Source organism: Anthonomus grandis, chromosome 8 (genome assembly GCF_022605725.1).
Source record: "Anthonomus grandis grandis chromosome 8, icAntGran1.3, whole genome shotgun sequence".
Lineage (NCBI taxonomy): Eukaryota > Metazoa > Arthropoda > Insecta > Coleoptera > Curculionidae > Anthonomus > Anthonomus grandis.
Genome location: NC_065553.1, coordinates 18237742 through 18259305, shown reverse-complemented (window position 1 = coordinate 18259305; position 21564 = coordinate 18237742). Strand labels below are relative to the sequence as shown.

Genomic DNA, 21564 nt, shown 5'->3' with positions numbered 1-21564 from the left:
GCATTTATAATGTTAAATGAAGATAAATGCTTAGCTACTTGTTCGGTTGATTTTAATAATTCATGGATTCCTTTGCTAAAAAGGGAGGTAGAATCAAAATTAATTAATAATTTAGAAACTTTGATATTCATATATTTTCTATCATTAATTTACATTAAAATCACACCCCTTTAATTTCAAAGAAGTAACCTTTGAATTTCTTGTTATCTTTCAAAACAGTTTGTCAAAATATTTATAAAACATTTAATTTTACTTTAATTACCTTGATAACGGTAGTAGTTATTACTGCCGAAACGTTGGTCCAAATTATGTATTTTTTAAAAAGTAGGTTTTCTCGTTGTTTTTATTGTTTTTTTATTTTAATATTCCTAATAAAGTTAGGTAGGATATTGAAAAGAAGAAACGAGCTCAGAGATTGATAGATTAAACCTCAGCTCCTAGGTATATAAAAAATCTATTGTACCTCAAGTAAATCATTGTATTTAAAACTTATTGAACTTAAATTAAATTAAGTATATCGAACGGTATTATTATAGATTTGAGTTCATATTTCTTTTAAATACGTGAATACTATTTTCTTCTTGTTTTTAATTTTTGAGCGTGTGAGATAGTAATTTCTAAATTGATTTTTGCTATAAGTGACGTAATACCCAATAAAATAAGTAACTCATTATGAATATTTTGAAGGTTGTTAAGAACTATTGCATCATACTGTAAGCCTAAAAAGGATGTTGATTTATCAATAAAATCTTTTTTAATATTTATTATTTATACTACTTAGAACTTTCGATGCAAATGGAGATGGCACCATTGACTTCCGGGAGTTCTTGTGCGCACTATCAGTCACATCGAGAGGTAAATTGGAGCAAAAACTAAAGTGGGCCTTTTCCATGTACGACCTTGACGGAAACGGTTACATTTCCCGACAAGAAATGTTAGAAATCGTAACGGTAAGATCAGAATATCATCTTCCATTACGTAATGGAGGATTTATTAAAATATTTTTTAAGGCGATATATAAGATGGTTGGGACGGTAATGAAAATGCCCGAAGACGAGAGCACCCCCGAGAAACGCACCGATAAAATTTTTCGGCAAATGGACAAAAACAAAGACGGTAAACTGTCGTTGGAGGAGTTCATAGAGGGCGCCAAAAGCGACCCGTCCATCGTCAGATTGTTGCAGTGCGATCCCCAAGCCCAGTAGACTACCCCCCTCTCTTATCTAGTACCTAATTGAATATAAAACAAAAGTGTTTTGGAGTTTGTTTTACTTCTTTTTATCTACTGTAAAAGTGACAACTGTTAGATAGGTCTAAGACGTTTCCAATAATTCTCCTTTATATCTCTCTCCTTGAAAACTGAAGACTTTTCGTGTTGTGCTAGTAAGTTTTAGAACCACTGTCCTATACTAGAGGTGGTCTCTGGTGGTCAGGCGTTTAAAGGACTCTAGCTCTAGCCGGAGCAATTATTATTATTATATGACGCTACTTATCGGAGACCATGGCCGTTTTTGGGCAGGGCGTTTTCAGTTTGTTTTCTTAGGTTTGTAGATGCCCTTTGAATGTTTTGCAGTGCTGTAGAGTGAAGATTTGTCAGTTCAGCAATTTAATTATTTTTTAGTCATACAGGGTGTACCCGAAACTGAGTTTCATTATCATTTAAAGTGTTTTAATTTTGGCGTTTACGGGATAATAAAGTAGACATTTTGAAGAACTTTGTAGTTAACAGAATACTGATGATACATTTTATATTGAAAATATTTTTTTTAATTGACGCAGGTTATTAATGTTCACTAAAATAATACATCTTTTGTTTATAGAAACATAACATTAGGAGATTTAAATGAAATTTTGAATGTAAACTCAGGAAATTAGAAACAGTTTCATCAAAGTATTTTTTTATCATAAATCATTATTTTGCTCTTAAATGCTTAAAAAAATTATCACAGATATAAATCAATTCGGATTCAGGCAGTTTTTCTGAAAAACGTTTTATGCAAAAAATATTTTAATTTTCAACTTGTTTCTACTGTGAATTATACATTATCATGTAAAAGATCATAAAAAAAACATGCAAGCTCAATAAAAGGTCAGATTTTAGAAAGTAACTTCTTGATTATGACATTCTGACAGCATTAACTTAATTATTAGGCAAGTTAGGGGTCTTGCTTATAGGACATAGTCCTTTTCCTTCAGTTCCTTTGTAAAACCCTCTATAACTTCACAAAAAATATCCCCTAATGGTGTGATTTCTATAATCCTAATTGGTGAAATTATTCTAAAAATTCTTTATTATTTTGTTTTAATTTAATCTTGCTTAGGATCTTCACTCTTCAGCACAGCAAAGCGTTTCCCCAAAATGTTAAAGCCAAACTCGTGTGATTGGCAAGGAAAAAATCCGCTGTTCGTAGTCGTAGCGATTTTTTCTTGCGCCTTAGTTTTTTTACGAAATTCTCTACGAATATGATGATATACCGATATTTTAAGGAATTAATGATTAAATTTTAGGACAGGTGTCATTTTTAGCGAGCTAATATTTCGATTATCTTGATAGGTCGCGCTAAGCTACCGGTGCTGCAGCTAAAAATGTCACCGAAGCCTTTGGATGTATAAAGTTTTTAGTCGTTTTCTGCTAAACCTAAAATCGAACTACTAAAAATACGAATAGGCGAAACTAATTACATACGTATGTATTTACTCCACTTCAAATTATATTTCCAAAGTATGTATACCTATTATAGTAATGATAATGAGTATGATGTAAGTGTTAATGTTTTCAAATTTTTAATGTGATTCCAACTTCGTATACAGGGTGTTCTATTTGGCATGTGTGACTATTTCCGAAACTATAGGAGATACGAGGGCGGTTAAATCAGAAACAAGTTGCCAATTTTGATGCTTAGAGGAGAAGGGGGCACTTTTGAACATATTTACTAAAATTCAAGTCCTAAAAAAATCTAAATTTCAATATAAAAGTGAGGAACAGCTTTTCCAGATGTAGAATATGTTTACTTTAAGCTCAGACTGAAAAAACTATTGAAATTTTAGTGTGTTTTGTTTAAAACGCAAATAAACAGTAAATGTCATACTGTTCAAATGTACCCCAGCTGTGGGGTATATTTGAATAGGCAAAGGGGCACAAATAAACAGTACATATATATTGGAAGTTTTCTTGATTTTTATTACAAAAAATCTTTCGTAAATTAAATTTATTAAATTCCAGCTTAAACTCCAATAATGAAGATGTCCTCTCAGTACCTTTTTGATGCGGAACAGGTAATTTCTTAATTACATCCATAGACGCTACTGTGCTTATATCTTCGACTGCGGGATAATAAAATTTCCGTCCTTTTTTCCCTAAAAATGTATTGATATATTCATCTTCTTTTTGCCCGATAATTTTTCTAAAGCAGGTTTTTTAGTGCAAATTCGGATTACATCATAATCGTCAATTTGTACATCCGACGACACATTTGGCGAATCTTCATTTTCATCAGATGAGACCTTGACAGCTTGAACTCATTTTCAGAATCATCTTGTAGGGATATGGCATCATCACATGATGAGTCACTATCTGCCAATATTGCTCTCTTCACTCTTGGCTACCACCGTTTGTACTCTTTTCTTAGCTTCTCGAGCAACTGCTTCGGCTGCAACGGCATCTTTAATCGGTGTATCTGTAAGAAACAGAGACTTTTTTGTTTTGCGACTTTGGCGACGCTTTTTGGAAGTCGAACAAATATCGGGAAATGTTCTGACCACCTCAGGAGATATTACTTCAGGTTCAATTAATAAGGTCGTGGAAGCTGATGCTACAAAAGTGACCGGAGCTGCAGATGAAATATACGGTAGAGAGTCATTTTGTTACTTTGGTATTTCAGCAACATCATTAGTAGATGCTTTTCCTGCTGCAACAAAGTCACTATCTGAAAAAATATTTCTATTTAACTCAATTCGAAATTAAATAATCATGTTGCGCTATTTTTAATTTAGCCTTAAAAGGGGCCATTATTGAAAGGTCCAGTGGCTGAAGGCGATGACTACAATGAGGCGGTATAGTGACCACCTCCAAGCCATTTTCTTTTGCAAATTTAATGGCATTTAGCGAGCAGTGAGATTCGTGGTTGTCCGTTATTATTAAATTTTTTTTTTATAAAATACATTTTTCAAAATGTATTTTGTAAAAGATTTTATATGTTCCAGAACTTTTATAAATAACGTTTTTGTCATCCAACCGCTAGGAGGATTGTTTATTAGTCCTATGCTTCCAGCTGAAGCACCTGTGAGGAAACTGTCTTGATATCTAGCTCGTGAGAATATAAAAACTGGTGGTAAACTATTTCCATCTGCACTCACGATGGCACACATAGTTACAAGAGTGCCCCTTTCCGCGGAAATAACTTGGCCCACTTGCTTAATTCCCTTTTCAACAGTGGTTATAACCGTTTCATCCAAGTTAAAAATTTTATGTGCAAGAAAATTTTATTTTTCGTAACAGCGCACAAGATTATCTTGAAACTCTGTTAATGCAGTTTGGTTAAATGCCGTAACACGTGATATACTCGTGTTTTCAGGCCTTCGGAGACTGAGATTTTGATAGCGTTTCATAAACCCTTGAACCCAATCTAACCCTGCCGTTTTGTTAGTATCCCAACTAGGTGGATATTTTATAGACATAGCTTTTGCATAATCAAATGCCAATACCCTCAGATTTTTATACGATAAGCCATATCGTAGTTTGCGGTTTTTTTAAAATAAGGTGGCCACCATCCTTTAAAGTCTTCATCTGTCCCCACCACTTTTACATTGAAGCGCGGCATCAATGTTTTCGCATTTGCTATTATTGATACATATTGCATTGATGTATAAATCCAGTCATGGCGCCTAATAGCTCTTTTAACAAGTCCAAAATGTCTATCACATGGAAGAAATGAATGCCCCCGAACAGGGAAATAATATATTGATGAATGACTGTAAATCTTCCATTCACGGTCAGATTTAGGAAAAATCGAATAAGAATATGGTTTCGATTTAGACCCCCAGCAGCATCACTAAACGCGTGCAATTCCGTGATTTTATCTGGAATTTGTTTAATATAATCATTCAGGAATGAAGCTACCTCGTTTGGTTCACGTTAAGAAATGTTTTTGTGCATACCTGGATACGTTCTTTTCCATGTAGTACATGGAACACAAAATTGCTTCGGCGTTCTTGCTTAGGCTCTTGATTCCTTGATCTACGTCTCTTGACTTCTTTAGTATTAATAAGACCCATTAAAAAAGTGTCTTGTTAATTTTTTGGTTTTCCAGAATAAAGAGATTCAAAAATTAATTTCTTTTTTTATTCAAAAAATTTCTCTGTGCATTTGAACTTGCAGCTAAAAAAAAAACACAAAAATTACAAATCTATAATTATTAAAATATAGAAATTACGTTAAATATTTGCGTCATTGAAATCTATGTAAAAAGATATGTATTTTTACTTTTATATTACCTATATAAATAACTTAAAAATAAATTTAAAAAATAAATTACAAAAACGTTAACAAACAAAAATGCTTGCTATTTTTCAAATTATATTATATATATATATATATATATATATATATATATATATATATATATATATATATATATATATATATATATGTATATGTGTATATGTATGTAGTACCAAGTAAAGCGTAGCTGCGTACCTACAATCTGGTCCTGTCTGTCGAGCTGGTTTTGTAACGCCTTTTTGACTAACATAACTTTTACCAAGTAATCGGGATTTTATTCGTATATTATTTTTGTATTTTTCACAGTTTCGTACCCCCCTTTTTTCGTTTCGGTTGTAACTCACTACTTCCCCCAGAGGTATCAGACATTGTGCTAATAAATAAAGTTAAACAAAATATTTTTTGTTTATAATTACAAAATGGCAACTGTTAACAGAGCACACACTCACGCACATGTGCCGTCAACTAAATCAATAAACATCAAACCCAAAAATGGATCCATAGCGATGCTAGCGCCACGAGAATTACTGTATAAAGGTAACAAGTCCCGGACAAGTTCCCTTTATACAGTCAATCAAAATTTCATCCTATGATATTTTTCCTATCGCGAGCAGGAGAAGTTTCCTTTATGGACTAGGTGATCCGTTGACATTAATTCTTCAATATCTATATGTTAGTTTAATTTCGTCCAAATGTGGACTTGTTCCCTTTATACAATAACCGCTTCAATTGTGCTCTTTAGGTAATACATTTGATTTTAATTAAAATTAATTTCAAAATAATTTATAGAGAGAATCAAGAGGAAAAGAAAACAAATTCAAGAAGTTGATAAAAAAAAATTTGGAGGAGACGAGGAACGTTTTAAGTTACTGTTAAACATAGTAAAATAAGTGTACATGAAAGTATTTAAAAACATTAATAAGAATAAACAAAGTATTTTTTTAATAAAAATATAAGTAATGATTTGTTCTATACTCTTAATATCTTTTTATATACCGAGTCCATTAAGAGTCAAATTAGTCAATGCTCTAAAGAACTATTTTTATAAGAGTATACTAACATCAAAAGTAGTATACAAAAATAAGACATACAGGATTATTGACTCCTAATAAGAAAGTGGATGTCCTATCAACTAAAGTCCAGTTCAGAGATCTATTAGAATCTTTGATGTGCCGCGAATAGTCCGTGTGCCGGTGTCGCTTGTATTGTCACATGGCATGCATGTTTAAATCGCACAATTTTATGCGGAAAGAGTCATAAAGTAATATTTTAAGGGATATTCAATCATACGACTACATACGCCCACGTACTATTTTGTTAGACGTCTGACCTGAGTCACAACCACTCAAGCGTGAAAAATATATTTTACCAACATAAGTTCTTGATCATTATTAAACACTTTTCTGAATGTATGCTTAGAGGAAAACACCTGCTCCCTGGGTTGTTTTTTCAAGTGGTAAAACAAAGCAGTATGTTTTACGCCGTAAACTTCTGCAGATTTTCTTAAATACATTTCTTTTTCTTTTACAGCCGCTATCGCTTTCTCGATGTCTTCCTCAGTAAACCCAGTTTCCTTCTTCCTCTTATATTATCTTACCATCGTGATTTGCAAATCTGGAAAAACAATGCTACTTAGAAACATTTTTTACTACTAATGGGGTACCTTTGAACAATGTTCAATAGTGCCCCATTTTAAAGTTCAAAGACACCCCTTGTGCTTACACTCGAATTCAACCACGTTTGCTAAAACTATCCTAACCTCAAAAGACACATATTTTCACAAAACGATCTACATACCTAGTCTAGTTGACGACCTACTGCAGACTAAATGTCCTCTTTATAGTTTAGTGTTGAGCCTAATTTGTTTAACCCTTTATCAGTTTGAGACACCGTATGGTAACACTTTTTTTTAAACCCCTTATCGGGCAGAACATGAATAATGGTCTGACATTTTTTATGCTTTCACTGTGTACTGAAAATACATTTGTAATAAGGTAATGATGAGTTTTAATATAGTACACGCATTAGCAACAAATTTAAAACTTCATATCCATATGGTCACATGTGATGATAAAATAATACAATTTTTCATTTTATTTAAATTCATTTATTCGACGAAAATCAAAACGTGATTTCTTTTTTAGGGAAAATTACATTGTTTTTTATGTATTTAAGTGAAATGTTTGAATGTTGTTACAGTCGCATTTTTCGCACTTAAGTGTTCACTAATTTGTTCTAACGTCATGTTTTCTTCTTCGTCCTCATTACCCGATTCATCGGAATCTAAAATTCATAAAATCTGTTTTATATAAAACTACAGACAGTTTATTATTAGGATCCTATGACTTGTACTTTTCTTTTCTTTTGAATTGAAGCCAAAGAAATATTTTCCTCATCCTCAAGAGTCCTTTGATCCATCTGAAACTTGAGGAAGCGGTGGTAGCTCACATTTCTTACCATAAAATGAAGAGGCGCTATTTGGTCCAAATTCAAGAAAATGTCGTCCATAACTATTATTTTAGGTATAGTTACTTCTAAAACTAAAAAAGGAAAAAGAATCCAGTAATGGGCAATGTGGCCACAAGCATTCAAAGTCAAAATTGTGGTTATTTTCGTAAGTATTTAGGTAAACTAATATCAAAATATAAATACCTGTATATCAACGACACTAATTGCCAAATTACACAAAAAACAAACTTATATTACACCTGGTATCAACACCTTTTACACCGGTAAATCACATAACCTATAAAATTGGCGCGAAGAGCCATGAACACGTGAATATATAAATATCAAAAAGCCGTATGTCGGCTAAATTCTTAATTCGCCCCTCCAAGGCTATTTGTGATCGCATGGCGCCATTGCCCGGGAATCGGTTTACTACGCGTAACTCTAACTCGAATAGGAAGCTTTTGAATATGTTGTTACCATATGGTTACATGTTCCATAAAATAGCACACGGATCGGCAAATGTTAAACCGATAAAGGGTTAAGTGGGAAATATTACAAGAAAAAAGTTGAAAAACAAGGTTTATTCGTATTTGCGATACAACAAGTCGTGGAAGCCGCTGCACAATACAGTTGCCTTCTTGCGCTAGTTAGTTCAACCACGTGCTGTTTTTAAACGATTATCGCGCCAGAGGCGGGAAATTTGAATTAAGTTCAAAGGTGCCTCACGTTCAACCGTGCCCCCTTCTCCCCTATTCTAAATTTTTTTATAGCGTTGCAAAATGTTTATTAACTCGTGAATTACAGGGTGATTTATAAAAGACGCCAAATTTCATTTTAATTTTAGAAACTTACTTTTAATTACAAATGTTTATAATTTTTTGTGCTTTACAAAGCTTCGCCTTTTTTATGACGTTTTGTATCTTGGCAACGGCTATCAATTCTTTTTTTAGAGCTGCATTTTTTATAACTTATTTTAAAAGCATTTTCTATTACCTTTAAAATTATGTGTCTTATTCATACGTTTCCCAACGTTTCGACGGATTAATATCCATCGTCAGGAATTTTTCCTTTGCTTAGTAAATCCCCATATGGAAAAATCTATGTGTGTTATATCAGGCGATCCTGCGGGCCAATTTAGATATTGTTATTACCAATCCATCGATGTGGTTTCAAATTGTTCAGAAACCTTGTACATCGCCGATCTCGATGTGCAGGTGCACCATCATGTTGAAAATATTCAAAGTTTCTTATTACATCAAGAAGGATATCGTCCCAAAGATCTTGCAAAAGAATTTGTTAAAAAGTTATTTTATAAATTATAACAAAAATTATATTTTTATTACATATTTAGATTAGGGTTCATCGGGTTTTACACAAATAATCTTTAATTAATTAAATTTTAAATCATGTGGAAAAGAATAAACATTTTTAGAGTGAAAAAAAGTCAGATCCGCACTAAGGAAAAATTCCTGATAATGGTTATTATATTAATACGTTGAAACAATGGGAAACATATGAATGAAATACGTCAATTTAAAGGGAATAAAAAATGTTTTCTAAATAAGTTATAAAAAATGCAGGTTCGTATTTAAAAGAAAGAAGTTATATATAGAAGATATAGATAGCCGTTGCGAAGATACCAATCGTCACAAAGAAAATTAAATGCGAAGTAGAGCACAAAAAAATATTAAACTTTGTAATTAAAAGTAAGTTCCTAAAACCAATAGTTTTGGAAATAATAATTAAAATAAAACTTGGCGTTTTTTAGAAATCACCCTGTAATTCACGAACTAATAAACATTTTGCAATGCCGTAAACGGATTTATAATAAGCATCAAAATTTGCAACTTTTTTCTAATTTAATCGCCCTCGTATCTTCTATAGTTTCGGATATAGCAATAGTCACACGTAGCAAATAGGACACCCTGTACAACTCCGTGGTAAAACGTCATTTAATGCATTTTAAGTAAATCAAAACTGTACAAATGGTTCCTTTTATTTTTAAGACATCTTCATTGTGCTCACTGTAATAGCTATATATGATAAAGAAAGGATTTTTTGACGTTTTACTTCTGACGTTTAAAATACTTTTAAGAAGCATTATATTTTAATTCATAAGCACTTGAGTAACTACTGATCTTATTTCATGAGAAAGGTTTTTATAGTTTTCTCAAAAATTACTACATTTCCTGGTAGGAAATGATTTTAGGAAACGCGTGTTTATGCTTGTGGTATCAGAGTTAAAAATTACAGTGCGTATACAGTGTGTTCTAAATAGCGTGTGCCTCTGTTGATCTCGAAAAAGTTACAATTTTTTTGATACTCATTTAAGATCATTTTATCGTATCGGAACATTTCTATTAATTTCTGAGTGATTGATTAATAGTTTAATTTTAGAGGATTTAAGTCCGCCATTCATGTTTAACTTTTTTCAGGAACTTTTGATTTTAAATAACATCAGCCTAATCAAGAGTGTGTAGGAAGGGTATAATATAATAATAATAATAATAATAATAATAATAATTTTTTACATAGAAAGAAAAAAAATACAAGTTTACAAAATCTAGTAATAAATTTACGCAAATAAAAGGCCTACAAATTTAGAATTCTGCCATGGCAGATTCTGGTCTTTAACATTGTGGCCCCACACTTCATTAAAAAAAATGGTAATTTCAGTAAGGCTTAACTAATAACCAATTAAATACAGCTTTTTCTTCAATCATATACCTAATAAACCTACATATTTTATAGAAGTTCTAAATTCTAAATTTGACAGTTTAACATCAAGCAAAATAATACACATTGCAAACACCCTAAAAACAGATTAATTTTTTGTTAAATAACAAAAAATAGAAAAATTATTACAGACAGTAAATAAATAAATAAAATGACAATTGATAATGAAAACCGAATAATGAAAAAACCCATAATTCATCATCGCAGATTTATTGTTGTTTAAAGTAAATGAATCAATATACTTTTGCGTGCGCTCGAACCAATTTAAATAACAGTTTTTCGATTTTAATTGAGGTACCTCCAAAGCAGGCATTAATGGCTTCTTTGGGTGCTGAAAAATGTTGGCCACTCAATTTTTACTTGACAAATGGGAATAAAAAGAAATTATTTGGAGTTTTATCAGGGCTCTACGGAGGATGACCCAACAATTCAACATTTTGTCTAGTCACATAGACAGTTGTTTCAGGCGGTATGTGGACATTGTCATGATGATCCTTCGTTGTTGTTTGTTTGTCCGTACTTTATTAAGCAGTCAAAAAAATGTCAAAAAAGCGCTAGTGTATCGTTCAGGATTTACTTTTCTAGGTTGGTCTATCGGTACGGTTGCCACATGTCTAGTTATTGCAGTAAAAACAGGAATTCATTTTCTTCGATGTTCTGTGAACAAATCACTTGCCAAGTTTGGTTTGTCTTAAAAAACCCCTAGAGTGGATTGCTGTTTAGTTTCGGGCTTACGAGGTCTGGCTATTAAATAACGAGACTGGTTACGAAAAAGGGTTTTATTATAAAAATTATTATACATTCGAATGCTCCCCTTCAATATACTCCCCTCCCCTCGCCACACATCTTTCCATACGTTGTTTCCATTGATCGAAGCAGTGCTGGAAGTCTTCTTTGGTGAGGGCCTTTAGGAGCTCGGCCGTTTTTTGCTTTACCGCTTCCATCGACTCAAATCGGATCCCTTTCAAAGCAGATTTTATAGTCGCACGGGGCCAAATCTGGCGAATACGGCGCGTGTTCGAGCACTGAAGTGCGCTTACCGGCCAAATACGCGTTATGGGCAGGTGCGTTGTCCTGGTGCAAAATCCACGAGTTATTTTTCCACAACTCGGGCCGTTTCTTACGAACTCGTTCTCGCAGTGTTGCCAAAACTGTATAATAGTAAGTCTGGTTGACAGTCTGACCCTCTGGAACCCATTCAGTCTATCACGATACCGTTAATGTCGAAAAAAACGATCAACATTGCCTTGAATTTTGATTTGGACATCCTTGTTTTTTTTTACTCTGGACGATTCAGGCGTCTTCCAATGCATCGATGGCTGCTTGGTTTCAACATCGTATTAAAAAATCCACGTTTCGTCGCAAGTAATAATGTAACTTTGCAGACTTTTGCCCCGGGTAAAATTTGTCTAACCGTTTCTTTATCGGCGTTTACAGCCTCGGCAATCATCTGGGTGCTTGATTTGACGATCTGCACGCACAATTTGGTTGATTTTGGTCACTGTTCACGGAGTTGAAACAGTGACAGGGCGACCTGAGCGCTGGTCATTTTCAGTGCTCTCTCGGCCCTCACTAAAGCGCTTACACCACTCAAAAACACGCGCACGAGAGAGAGAATTTTCCCTATAGGCCTCTTGCAACAATTTATAGCACTCAGTCGGAGTTTTTTTCAATTTAACGAGAAATTTAAGATTGATGCGTTGCTGTTGTTTTTCGTCACACATGGTTTTTGGCAAGAGAAAAAAAGACGTTCGTTTCAAACCGCTACTGCACGAATACTATAATAGTGACAAAAACTTGTTTTGGTACGTGCATAGACAAGATATCTAGATGCCAAACGTACTACTCGTTTTATTATCCACCCGTCTAGGGCGTCTTCTAGGCACGCAGTCTCGTTATTTAATAACCAGACCTCTTATATGCATATGCGTATAGATTTTCTACACAGCGTTTGATGCTTTGCAATTGTATTTCTTAAGCTTTTCTTCACAGCAATTGACACGAGCATCCCTTTGGACTTTTGTTAAATTATACGGGATCCAACGTAATTTTTTTTTTAATTTTATTGAGGTTCATGGCCAAAAGTGGAAGTAATTTGATTTATGTACTCCTGTTTTGATAATCACGTCGAAAGTCGCTGACTGTGAAGAACACAATCTGAACAGAGAATCTGAACCTTTATCTGAATTTGAATTCAAATTGAAATTCTTGATTTCATCAGTGCTATTTTTTTACTTCTTTCTCGTCAAATAAATACCGGCCCTTTCTATTTTTTAACTACATTATAATTTATTAGTTACTGAACTGTTTTATCAGCAATGTCTTAATGTCTTATTTCTTAAAATTTTGGCTGGAAAAGCACAAAGAAGATCCACGAAATTTGATAAAAAACAAGATATGATTCAATTAATTTTTTTTAACTTAATTTTTGTAAATATCCAACTGGACTTTTTAAAACACCCCCAAATCTAAATAGTGTCATTAGAATTCCAACAGAATTAATTTATGATTTTTTTTCTCAAATCATCCTGCATCTCAGAAAATAATAGGAATGTTAGATCACAGTCAAAAGGTCTAAAATACATATGATATCATATTATTGATAGTAGTGCAAAATGAATTCTTTCTAACAAATTCATTGTTTAGATAGCAGTAATGAGAAATGCTATTTAAAACACCATGTGTACGAGGCTCGATTTGATACGAAAATCAATATAGGACAAACCATTTTTTTTTAAATTATAAATTGAGGTGATAAGCAAATTATTTATTTTCAGATCAGAAGTACGTTTATGACACGCTCGAATCTTTACCTTAGCTTTACAAAATTGATGTGAATTATTAAATTCTCTTTGTTTATTTCGAACTGGGCCTTACAGCAGACCGTGTTCTGCAAAAAAAAATTAATTTCCTTCTCTGTCCTAATTACATAAGAACATTGTAAACTAGATTTGTTTTGTATGTATATTATTCTCATAGTATTTAATGAAATATGGCCTTCATTCCAGCATCATTTAAAACTAACAAAAGAACCTTAACAAAGGTGTTCAAGAGAATGGCCTAAAGGCAGTAGAAATGCTTTAGGATCCCTATAAACGTCCGTTAAATACTTAGTTGTTTGTTTTAGTAACCATTGTGCCAGGCAAAGTTATCGTAACATAAAAACAACGTTTTTCATTCTCTTATTATAATATGTTAAGGCATGTAGCTCAAATTTGAGCCTTGGAATCATTGGGATTTTCAAAATTGTTAGAGAGTCAGTTAAATTATATGTAATACTGTGAATATATTGTTTAATATAGTGAACCCTCACAAAATGCTCTTCGTCTTTTTAGAAGATGGTTTTTCGTCTGAGTCTAGTTTGTAGAGGTCTTAGAGAACCACTACAACCTACAAACTATTAGTGTTTTTTTTATTTTTCATTCTTTTTAAATACGGCCCTTGATTTTTACTTTTTTTGTTACTTATGTCTAACACATCAATGAGAAAAAACCCGAACATGCTGTGTGAGACTGAGATCGTTTTGATAGTTTCTTGATCCCAATAACCCTAAATTTGAAATCACTTTAAACAGGAAAAAATTATCTGTACTGTCTCAACTACTCTGCTCAACTACCTGGAAAAAATAAAATATGAATTTTAACAACGGAATTATTTAACTTAAGTATACGTTTCTTAAAATCTGAATCCTATAATTGTTATTTTAAGAACTCTTAGTTGTCCAAATGTAACAGAAGATGTCACAAAATCAATATAAAATTTACGAACTAAATGTATTAAATAATCCTTAACCAAAAAAGTCAAATTTTGTATTTATTCAAAATACATTCAATGGGTTAGAAGAAGCTGTTGTACCTTGAAACACTTTTCACAATTTTGCCGAAACTATTGCATAGTAGTCCATAGTACACTATGCTCGTGTACCTTGGGACGTGCGTCTTGTACCTTAGACATAAAACATAACATAGGTAGATGCAATAATAAATTATTTGTCACACACAAAGTCACATTAATATTGGTACAAGCAAAATTTTTTTCCATCGTATTAATACAAAAAACCCGTGTGCACAAAAAGTGTATCCATTTGTCACAAGAAGTGCACTTACGCCACTCTTCTTCAATTTTGTCACTAAAGTTTAAGGAAAAGCTAGATAGGCGTAGTTCTTCATCACCACTGTCTTTATTATCATTGATACAAGTTAAACGAAGAACTTGATATTTCTTTACTCTATTGAACTTTTTTTGACTCTTTTTCGGTATTTTGTTTGTCTTTTATTTTATTTAAAGTTTGTCCTTTTTAGATACTTTTTTAGTTTTTGTTCTTGATTGCGTTTTTTTCCTTCGTCCCTCTTATTCTTCTTGCGATCTTTGGCCTAAGGTAAGGCTGAACGTTTTCTGAGGTAAGAAATGTTTTTGTCTTATTTGTATATGATCTTGGCGTCTCAAGAACTGCAGATGAAAGCAGAATTGAGGAACAGCAAGTTGAAGTAGAGGACCCAGAATCTGAAGATGCATCAGTGACTAAATATTTAGCCTTACGAAGACGCACAGGGTATAACGAAGAAGATGACAGCTGAAGGCAATTCAGGAGTAACAAGAGGGCTGAATCCAACATTGTTAGTGGTTAAATTTGTTGTGAGTAAAGCAGGTTGTGTCCCTCCACTAAGTCTATTGTGGATTTGTTAGTGGTACAGATCCCTTTGGTGTTTACAAGCCTATCGGTCATGTACAAACAAAAAAAATATCATCAATAAAGAGGTCTTCATTGAACGAGAATATTCCTGATTTTCGAAAGCCGGACCAGATATTACCCGCAGTAAAGGCACGATGATATGCTGTTCCCAAGATTTCTGCAAATTTCTATGTGTGGTGGAAATGTACCAATTACAATACCTGCATAGGATGCCTTCTCAAGAATTACTTGACCAAGGTGGTTTCATAGAATTAACAAGACCCTATTATTCTTACAGCTTTTTCCAGAATTCATGAAATGATCCGGAAATATACATAAACGATTTTTCGTTTGACCAACCTGATGGGTTTGCTGTGCCATTACATGCTACTGGTATTCCAAAAAGCATGTTTTCTTTAACATGGACGCGTGAAAAGATCAACATAGGCAACGAATTACCGATTCTATTCACTACACCAATAACAATTATGAGGGTCCCTCTTTCAACCGAACTACCACTGCCTTACATCTTTTGGGGCAACTTACTATTCTAGATTGTCCTTGAACTATGCTCTTGTCATTTGGGTTAAACGAGTACCTCTGGTTTACGAATTTAAAGTTGTTTTTCACGTTGTTTCAAAAATTCTCTCATCTATTCTTTTTCGGAAATTTCATGATCTTTCCATTTATCTGGCATATTTTATTATTAGCTTTTGTAACCATACTGCATTTTAGCTATAGTTTGAATGTAATTAACGACGCATCATTCCTCTTTATCTGTAAATACTTTCTTCACATCGTAATTGAATGAATCGTGGTATTCAGTGTTTTCTGTATTTTTAAGTTTCGGTAGTTGCCTAGTAAGTACAAAAAAGTAGTCAACTTTTCTTAAAGAGACCTCTTAATAATAAAAATTTCAGAGATTGGAGGGACACAAAGTCAATGGTCTCAGATTATGTTTATTTTTTAAACAACTATTACACGTGTTTCGCCCTAAGGCATCATCAGATCGGTAAAGCTATTCGTTTAACACCACAAACATTTAAGTTGAAACAAAAAATAAATACATTAAAAAATATAGCCGATGGTCCAATGTACACTATGCTCTAGGTAACAACAGTTTTCCCTAATATAGTTGGGTCTTTATTTTTTTTATTAGTACATGATGTACATTAAATTAGTCCAATAAACTCACTAAAAAATCGATTATTTTTTTTTTTGAAAAATATATCGGAAATATTGTTCAAGGTGACAAAAGCGAAGGTTTGAGCCATTAATGTTAAGAGGTCTGTCATTTTAAATTTCGACTTTTTATTTGTGCTTTCATTTTTGCATCAAAGCTGCCAAACTACCAATGTTAAGAAATTTACCTGCACATATATTATCAACCAAAAAAAAAAGGAAAAATAAAAGTTCACTTTTTCCAGGAAAGTTTCTTAATTATAGTTTTTTGAAAAAGAAGTAAAAAAGTTTCCAATGTCTTGTGGCCGGTTTAATTAATTTTATTTTCCTATCATGTTTTAAGAATAAAATACGGTCAACTATAATTTAATTTTTTTTTTCTTTATTGCAAAAAATTGGATGTTAATCAACTGCGCTTATCTGAAACTTTTTATTTCGATGACCACTTAAAATGAAGAAATTCAAAATAAAAAATCCAGGGTCGTATTTAAACAAAACAAACGAAACTTCAGATTTAAATTTTAATTACTCTTCAAATTAGGCGATGCCAATGATAAAAAAAGCAGGGTAGTTTTAGTAAGGGTTTTCCAGTGCTTTTTTAAATAAATGAAAGTACCTTTAGAAAAAATAAATTTAACTATCCTTTCTTAAGTCCGGTGCATCGCTTTTGTGCATCATATATATAACGCCATCTTACGTCGCAATATGAGTTTTAGTTTAGAGAGGGTCTAATGTCAATTTTAGTTTAATTATTGATCACTTGATTAGTGTAAATTTGTTAATATGGTTATTAAATGGTAAATGGGTGCTGGTTGGATTTGACAGTATTTTTTTTATATGTAAAGGAGTGTTGTATGGAATATATAATTTGATAAAATACTATATAAACATGGCCTGGTGCACAAATATATACTTACAGTATGTAGAATAAAAAAAATTTAATAAAATTTTATTCGAAACGTTTTTCGTAGTCTCAAACGTGTCCTGATGCTCTTCCCTTTTCTGACTTTTTATATGGGACACGTTTGTTTTTTACCTTTCCTCGTCTATAATTACCTTTTAAATATAATAAATATTGAATAAAGAATAAACATTGCTGGTTATTTAATTAAGAAATGTGAGTTTAATTTTTTTCCCAAAAATTTGACACAAAGTAGTTCAGTCATTTTTTAAAAATTTTATTTTGTATTATCATAAAGTCTTGGCGTGTCTTCATTTAATATGAAATCGAAATTCTTCTATATTCTTAATTCGTTATATTTAATATAAATATTAAAGAACTCCTTGGATAAGATCCATTTTTTTAAATCAAATAATTAAATGAAAGTCTAATGGTTTGCAACTTTCTGCATTTCGTTTTTCATAGGGTAAAATACCAGCATTCTTATTTAAGTTGTGGTACCATAATGGTGTGTACGAGCTAATATTTGCATATCTTGTGTTGGGTTGACTTCCTTTTTTGGTTCAAGTTATTTGATTCCATCCTTCAATTTCTTTTCCCTTTTTTCCAGTCCTCTAGGATCCAACGATATTCTGGATAACTCGATAGTTACCTTAGACTGGCACTTTTTTGCTACCTCGTTGTCCTGCTGATTCGTTGAGTGAAGAGCCACCTTAGATCGGTACTCTCTTATTTTCTTCTCCGCCAAAATATTTTAGAAGCTGCCTTATATTGGCACTATCAGTGTGGTTTCACCTAATCGTTGTTAAACCTCTTTTGAGTAAATCCTTGAAAGAATCCGTTTTTGCGTATTCTGCACGACTGCGCCAGTTACAAACTTTTATTTGAAACGCCACAGTAACAGAATGTATATTATTGGGAATTGGTTTAGAAATCGGACCGAAATTATAAAACCAGTAATGACTAGGATACAGCAATGTTGCGACATTTTCTGGTAGAGAATCTCTATGAAATTTTATGTTCCCATAGTTAGTTATTACTTAAAAACACCCCACACATCGGTAAATTCCTAGGCATTAATCAAACCCACAACTTGGACGTTCGATCCTTTTTATGTTTATACTCGTTCGTATTTTTATTACTCGAAATAATTAAATTTCTGGCAACCGACGGTCTCGCACGCTATTTATCTTTTATTATTCGAAGCGCTTTCCAACTAATTTAGTGGAATTTCATGTTACATTATTAGAGAAATGGCGTGTATTTTATTAACAAGATAAAAATATAAAAAAAGGTTGAAAGTTTTTATACAGCTGTATGCAGTGGAACGTTTTGTGAGTAGTGGTCAATGGCCAGAAATAGGAAAATTGGCAAATTAGTCGTAAATTTTATTGACTTGGAAGCGTTCTGACTTACTAATTAAAGAAAACGAACATAGTGTTCAAATACATAATTATTAGTGGCAAATTGATTAAAACTCTCTTTGGCTTCATTAAACAGGTATAAGTGAGATAGGAATTGCTAGATTTTTTAAATATTCATAACGATAAAATTATGTCATCTGTCAGTATAATAAATACAATAATTTTATTTTCAGTTAAGAACATGATAACCGCACATTAATTATAAAGGTTCAGTACATCGATTAGAAATTTTAAAAAACCAACCTCGAATTGATTAAATAATTAACACAATGATTGTCAAAGCTTTTAATAATTGTTAAAGGTTATATGTTAGGTAAGACATTGATCAGAAATCTTAGTACCTATAAAGCTTCATTGATAAATAGACTTTTTGTTCCAATAATTACATAGAACTTTACAATACTAAGGTACTTGCGGCAAATAAATCCCGGCGGTCAATAAGGCCCACTGACCATATCTTTAATATCTAAAACTATAACCCAACAACGTCAAATTACTCCTCTCCTTAAATATACCACATATTACTATAACGAACTCAAAGGAAACAGCACGCGGGAACAGTGTTAAATTATCTTCGGAGTTGATGTGTCGCAATTGTCCATTTTATAATTCTCGTGTGCCACATTTTCGTAAATTTTGTTGACTTAACGAACTTTTTGGTTCTACTGTTTGGGTTTCTTACATTCTCTGTTTCACAGAGCATCTTTTGATGTAAAAATCTAGTCAAAGAGGTAAATAAGTTTTTAATTATTTAGATTTTAAATAAAAATTGCCAATTCGGATAAAGTTTCTATCTTTAATTTCGCTCCAGAAGGATACCTAAAATGCCAAGAGGAAGAACAAAACGTGCAATATGGACGTCAGAGCAACTTCAGTCTGCCATAAATGCCATACAAACTCAAACCATGTCACAAAACCGCAGAACATTACAAAACTCCGAGAAGAACGCTACAGAGCCACATATAATCTGTTAACGCTATAAAAAAGATGGGTAGATCTAGCATTGTAACAGCAAATCAGGAAAATCAATTTTCGGAAAGAATTATTCATTTGTGTGAAATTGGCATGCCTTTAACTCCCCTGTTAGTGAGACGATCGGCTTTTAAATTATGTGTCGACAATAAAATTAAACACCCGTTTCGCACGTCTAAAGGTGTAGCTGGAAAAGATTGGCTTTACGGGTTCTTGAAGCGCAACCCACATCTTGCTAGACGGAAAGTTCAACTTTTGAATCCTGGGAGAGCTCAAAAGCTCAATAAATTCATAGTAAATGATTATTTTGCCAAGCTCTCTGATATTTACAGAGAAATGAATGAATATTCAACAGACTCCCCAAAATCTCTTTAATATGGATGAAAAGGGTTGCACCAGAAACAAATTATTAGGAAAAGAGGTGCCAAGTGCATCCATCTCGTGGCACCTGAACATGCCGAGAACGTGACCATTGCAGGATGCTGCAATGCTTTGGGGAATTCCATACCTCCTATGATCATATTTAAGGGCATATAAAAGATTGAAGCCTGAATGGCAAAATGGTCTGCCACCGGGTTCCCTTGTGAAAATGGCGGAGAAGGGTAATATGACGACAGAACTTTTTATTGCATTTCTACAACATCTATCGCGCTACAAGAACAACGGACCGGCTGTACTTATCTTTGACGGAGCTTCTAGCCACCTAGATATTTCAATCGTTGATGCTGCAGATCAACTGTGCACTGTTTTGTTTGCCGTCGAATACCACCCACGAGCTCCAACTGTTGGACAAGGCTGTTTATCGCTCGTTCGAGTGTCATTGGGATCAGGAGCTTCTTCGATATTGGGATACGCATCCAGACCGACGTCTTAATAAAAGCCGCTTTGGTTATATTTTCTCCAAAGTCTGGAGCAAATGTATGACTCCCGAAAATATAGTCAATGGATTTAGAGCCACTGGTATGTTTCCACTGGATCCCAAGTGTCATATCTGAATCAGCGTTTGCCCCATCGTTAGCAACTCAACGTCCTCCAGAAAATATTGAACAGCCTCAGCAGGAAATTAACATATTTCCGTAACCAACAAATGTTACCGTTGTGAGCAGTATCAATAATCTGCCACGTGACTATGACTCAGATGACTCTGAAGATGACCTTTAACTACGCTAAAAGAGATGATGAGAAATTCCAAAATAAACAAAAACCCACAAGCTACTACTAACACTACCTCTACTCGTAACATTAATAATGACCATCTTAGTAAATCTTTTAAAGAATTACTACCAACCCCTGAACTTTTCGAAAGAAAAACTAACATAGAAAGGAAGAAATCACTTAACTACAGGGCACAAGCAGTGACTAAAGATCTTTTTGCATCAGTTACCAAACCCACCACGAAGCCATCCAAAATATCTGCTTCTAAGGAGCCGATACCGTCTTCTTCAAAAGGTATTGGACTTTAGAAGTAAATCCTTCAATTATGGACTCTTGGTTTTATTTTGTTTGCCAGACACAAGATAAAATCTACATGAGACAGTGCATAGCGTGCGGGACTTGGTGTCACGAGGCTTCTCACAAGATGATGATGACGACTTTATCTGCCCAAACTGCTCTTAGATTTTAGTGGTCAAATTTGTTTCTTGGTTAGAAATTTATTGTTTACGTTTATATTTTTATTATTCGATGGGCCTTTTTAACCGACATCATTAATTTAATGGGGCCTTAT

General features: G+C 33.1%; 1 protein-coding gene across 3 annotated transcripts in view; it reads left to right on the top strand.

Moving 5' to 3' along the window:
• Positions 1–11672, top strand: part of LOC126740003 (neurocalcin homolog) — a 185589-nt gene extending 173917 nt beyond the window's left edge. For all 3 annotated transcript variants that reach the window (XM_050445853.1, XM_050445854.1, XM_050445855.1), the window contains exons 4-5: positions 782–950; positions 1011–11672. In XM_050445853.1, coding sequence (XP_050301810.1) covers positions 782–950; positions 1011–1205 — 364 coding nt within the window. In that variant the 3' untranslated portion in view covers positions 1206–11672. The remainder of the gene's footprint in view (positions 1–781; positions 951–1010) is intronic.
• The last annotated feature ends 9892 nt before the right edge of the window (positions 11673–21564 follow it).